The sequence below is a fragment of the Lathyrus oleraceus genome, chromosome 4 (genome assembly GCF_024323335.1).
Source record: "Lathyrus oleraceus cultivar Zhongwan6 chromosome 4, CAAS_Psat_ZW6_1.0, whole genome shotgun sequence".
In the NCBI taxonomy this organism is placed as follows: Eukaryota; Viridiplantae; Streptophyta; class Magnoliopsida; order Fabales; family Fabaceae; genus Lathyrus; species Lathyrus oleraceus.
In genome coordinates, this window is record NC_066582.1 from 65027751 (window position 1) to 65032895 (window position 5145).

Consider the following 5145-nt stretch of genomic DNA (forward strand, 5'->3'; position numbering starts at 1 on the left):
AATTTCAATCGTTTTATTTTTAATCATATTATTCATCTAATATTGTTGTTTACATTTCATAATCTATATATATTACTATTTAACTTAAATTTATTATTATTTTGAATTTTATTTTAAATTTTAAAATTTTATTTCAATCTAAAAATAAATATGTGTACAAGATCATATTTCAACAAAAAAAAAATATATCATATCCAAGGTTTGTTATTTATTAGTTTAATTGAACTAGAAGCCGCCCAATTGATACCAAAACAGGCTGATTCTTAGTTTTTCTCTTTTCTCTTTTAAAATGCCGATTTTTTCTATATCAATGGAGCAGGCCGCAGTATTCTTTGGCTTATCCAAAGATTCCAAACCTGATTTCCAGCTAAGACAATGATTTGTTGGCAAAGTGAGCCACAAAAATGGACAAAACGGTGACCAAAACATCATTTGGCTTATCCAAATCCGTCGTTTTCCAGTTCCCGCTATTTAAAAAAAAATGAACTGAATTTGCATGCAAAGGCATAAAGCAGCGTTGCGTCTCAACCACAAAAATGGAGAAACCACTCAAACTTTACTTCATTCCATACTTAGCAGCAGGCCACATGATCCCTTTATGCGACATAGCTTCTCTCTTTGCTTCACGAGGCCACTTTGTTACAATCATCACTACTCCATTAAACGCTAAAATCCTTCCTAACTCCAACAACTTCTTCAATGTTCACACCTTTCCGTTCCCTTCTCAAGAAGTTGGCCTCCCAGACTGCGTCGAAAATCTCTCCTCCGTCACCAACCTCGAAAGCTCCGATAAAATCTTCCACGCCACCACACTCCTCCGCAAACACATTGAGAATTTCGTGGAACAGCATCCACCTGATTGCATCGTGGCGGATTTTTTATTCCCGTGGGTGGATGAGCTGGCAAACAAGCTTACCATTCCAAGATTAGCCTTCAACGGTTTCTCACTTTTCACCATATGTGCCATGGAATCCCTCAAATTACACCCTCTCCCAGAGGATGCTTCCGGTTCATTCGTTGTTCCTCATTTTCCCTACGATGTCACCATTAGTTCAACACCGCCCATGGGCTCCAAATCATTCATTGACCCTCTACTTACAATAGCTCAAAAAAGCCATGGCTTCATCATTAACAGCTTTGTAGAGCTCGACGGAGAAGAATGTGTTGATTATTACGAGAAAACCATTGGTCATAAAGCTTGGCATCTTGGACCTGCTTCTCTTGTTCGTAAAACCACTCAAGAGAAGGCAATGAGAGGAGAAAAGAGCTCCGTAAGCGTGCAAAAGTATTTGACATGGCTCAATTCAAAGCAAGATAACTCAGTAATCTACATATGCTTCGGAACCTTTTGTTATTTCCCTGATAAGCAATTATATGAGATTGCAAGTGCGATAGAAGCATCGGGTTATGAATTCATATGGGTTGTTCCGGAGAAGAAAGGGAAGGAGAATGAAAGCAAAGTGGAGAATGAAAAATGGCTTCCTAAAGGTTTTGAAGAAAGAAATAAAGGGATGATTGTAAGGGGATGGGCCCCACAAGTGGTTATATTGGACCACCCTGCCGTGGGGGCATTTTTGACGCATTGTGGGTGGAACTCTGTGGCGGAGGCTGTTAGTTCAGGGGTTCCGATGATCACGTGGCCAGTGCATAGCGATCAATTCTATAACGAGAAGTTGGTAACTGAGGTGCATGGAATTGGAGTTGAAGTCGGTGTAGATGAGTGGCTTACGACTGCTTTTAGAGAGATGGAAAAGGTGGTGAAGAAAGATTGTATAGAGACGGCTGTAAGAAGGTTGATGGACGGTGGGGATGAAGCAATCCGAATAAGACTAAGAGCTAAAAAGTTGGCAAAAACAGCTAAACATGTTGTTTGTGAAGGTGGTTCATCCCATGAGAATTTAACGGCTTTGATTGATGAGCTTAAGCGATTAAGGCAGAGTAACGTGTTAGATTAATTGTGATGTCATTGACCCACAGTTTTAATCATTGCAAAATAATTAATTGTATTATTTTCGACAACAATAAAAAAAAACATTTTATACTACTATTATACTCTCTCGTTTTATTTATAAGAATAAATAAGTCATTTTAGTTAGAATTTTATTTTACCTAAATATCTATATTCAGGTGTGCTCGTAAAAGACAAAAGTATAACTAGAGTCGGGCACTGATTAGTTTGGATTAAGCTAGGGCTTAAATCGATCAAAATTATGGATGCATTTGTTAGACTCAATATTTATTGAATATTTAATCGATTTATTCGGATTTTATTTAATCGACTTATCTATTAAATCAACTCGATTTATTCGATTAATTGATATTAAACTTTGTCATATGCTACATTCTAATTTTTTTAAAATAAATTCTATAAAAAAAATTGGACCTTTAAATATAACAAATGGTCCAATTTAACATTTTTTTGCATCAGTAAATAAATTTGGCCTTCAAATAATACAAATGGCCTATAAATTTCATACACACAGCCTAATAGTATATCTCACAATCATCCAAATCAACTTTTGCCAAATTGTAAATAAAGCATTCAAGTATTCATGGTAAGTTATTTACAATTATCCAAATTTAAAGTTTCAAATATTTTACAATGAACCCCTTGTTTGATTTTTGTTCAATATTTGTAGTTCAAAGATAACCTTATCACCAAAGCATGGTATTGGCCTCCACTCTACTCAACAATTGTCATGGACATTTCAACAACAAATGCGAAGGATGTAAGACATAAATATGATTAGTTCAGTATTACAATATCTATAACATGAATAAGTAAAATTCTCACAAGAACAATAAGGTATACAGTAGATGCATAAAGATCTACTCATGGATAACTAATCTTGCTAAACTAGTAGAAATACACTAGTTTTACTTGGAGAAATACACATATTTCAGTTTAATATTTTGAATCTTACTATGTTGGTAGAAGTTACTATCATGGAGGGGAGTTTACTATCAACAATCAAGAGAGAGGCTTACTGATCCAATGTGCAGTTGACGTTTCCCGCCTACTTTCATGCTTAAAAGACAGTCTTAAAGCCTTTTTTATCACTTGTTATTTCATTGTTTCGTTGTGATGAATATCAGTTAGTCTTTAAAAGGATAATCAAACACTTAGGCCTCAAAAGTACTATTTTCAAGCAACATTTAAGTTTACCTGCACTGCTTTCATGTCACTACAAGCATAATAGCCTCGGTTTGTTGAAAATAATGTAAGATAATACAAGATATGAATTTACAAATTAATAAGGTGGATATGGATATATCACAATAAGAGTAAAAACAATGACATACTGCTAAATGAAATGAATAGCTCATTAATAAGATGAATATTTAATATTAATGTTTGTTCACTCACAAGAGCCACTGAAGTAATAACATATTTCAGCATCTTAATTGAATGGTCAATTGATCATAAAACTGAACTAATTTTATAAACCAGCAACAACTAATTCATAAACAAAATATCCTATCAACCCCAGTAATTAATTCGTAATCATAAAAGTGAACTAATTCTATAAACCAGCAATAACTAATTCATAAACAAAACTGCCTATAAACCACCAACTAGTTCTTAACATTGAAAAGTGAACTAATTCATAATCATAACTTACTAAACTAATTCATAATCATAAAACCAACAACTAAATTCATTATAAATCATAAACTAAATTGATCATTATAAACTAATAAGTGAGAGATATTTTACCCATTTCATGGAAGCTCCCATCTCCAACTCCATGCAAGCTACCATCTCCCTACAAACTACCTTCTCCATGTTCCATCTTCCAATACCAAAAAAATAGAATAGAATTAACATAAAGACAATAGAGCATGAGAAAGAAAATGATAAATATGACACATCAAATACAGCAAAGAGCAAATATATTAATTCTAAAAACAAATGTTAAAAACAAACAAGAAGCATAAAGTGTTTCATTTCAATCAATAGCTATGTCAAAAACAAACACAGTCTATATCAAACATTATTTCCCTAAAAAAGCTATGCAATAAAAATATAAGTTTTCTGAGAAACCGACAAAAATATGACACATCAAACACAATAAACATATTAATGCAAAAAAAAATATTAAAAAGAAATAAGAAGCAGAAAATTGATTTTTGTTTCAATCAGTAGCATAATAACACTGTAATAAAAATATAGGTTTTTTTGAAAAATTAAGAGATAGAGAGAACGAGAAAGGGAACAAGGATGAGTGAATAAAACTCACATGATCGTTTGTGGCGTGGTGGTGCGTGATGGAGACTACAACTCGAGTTTGATGGATTAGTGTTGATGAAGAGAACGACTGCGTGTTTCTATTAAGATCGAGAGCACTGAGAGGTAGTGGCGTGGTGGTGTGTGCTCGAGGGTTTAGGGTTGATGAAGAGAATGAGCGGCGGTTGTGTCCGTGTTTCTGATTTTTTTATTGAAAGCATTGAAAGAATGAAGTGATAACAAAACCCTAGCTCAAAATAACGAAGTAATGTAGAATAAGGGTTGGCTAGACAACTTATTTTTTATTTTGGGACACACATATTGAATTCATAGGGCCCTAGTCCAAAACAATAATAACCACAACACAACTAATTAATTGAGTCGATCGGGTTCGGATTTCATTGGGCCCAAATCACCAATCTGAAACCGATAAAAAAAACCATATAACCCAATAAATCCCTGTAGCGGGGTATTCGTTACCATTAGAGATATTGACTAAATCCAAGGTAAATCATACAAGTCGAGTCGCCACCGCACTTCTATTTATCCAAAGGAATGGTTAGAAAGCGAACAAAAACCTAAAAATTTTATCGAATAAAAAACCAGTAAAAATGTCAGAGATCTGGGTAAGGGGTTGGTTATGCAATGGGAAGGTGTTAGGCACCCAAAACATCCTAGGTACTCCTAGGGAGCCCTTTTCACATTTGTTGCAAAGGTTGTTGTTTTTTGTAAAAATTTATTTGTGCAAACATGATTGAAGGGATGAGAAAAGCGTGTATGTTTATCTAGTGTACTACTTACTAAAAGAAGGGTCAAAAGAAAATGACTCGCACGGACGTCGCATCCACTGCATACGTATCTCATCTGAATCTGAGAATCAGAGTCTTCGTAGCTCGGCTACCTATGGGTTAAAGAGG

The 5145-nt window shown here is 34.4% G+C and overlaps 1 protein-coding gene and 1 long non-coding RNA gene across 2 annotated transcripts; one reads left to right on the plus strand and one right to left on the minus strand.

The window, feature by feature from the left end:
- The first annotated feature begins 491 nt into the window (after positions 1 to 491).
- Positions 492 to 2047, plus strand: LOC127073384 (UDP-glucose flavonoid 3-O-glucosyltransferase 7). Its single transcript, XM_051014539.1, has one exon. The coding sequence runs from the start codon at positions 537 to 539 to the stop codon at positions 1953 to 1955; it is 1419 nt and encodes a 472-aa protein (XP_050870496.1). The 5' UTR covers positions 492 to 536; the 3' UTR covers positions 1956 to 2047.
- Positions 2048 to 2428: 381 nt separating this feature from the next.
- Positions 2429 to 4536, minus strand: LOC127073385 (uncharacterized). Its single transcript, XR_007785732.1, has 3 exons — positions 4242 to 4536; positions 3719 to 3794; positions 2429 to 2683 (listed from the first exon to the last, which is right to left on the minus strand). It is a non-coding gene; the product is annotated as an uncharacterized LOC127073385 (long non-coding RNA).
- Positions 4537 to 5145: the final 609 nt, after the last annotated feature.

Coding starts and splice junctions, on each gene's coding strand:
- LOC127073384 (XM_051014539.1), top strand. CDS start 537: ATGGAGAAACCACTCAAACTTTACTTCATTCCATACTTAGCAGCAGGC.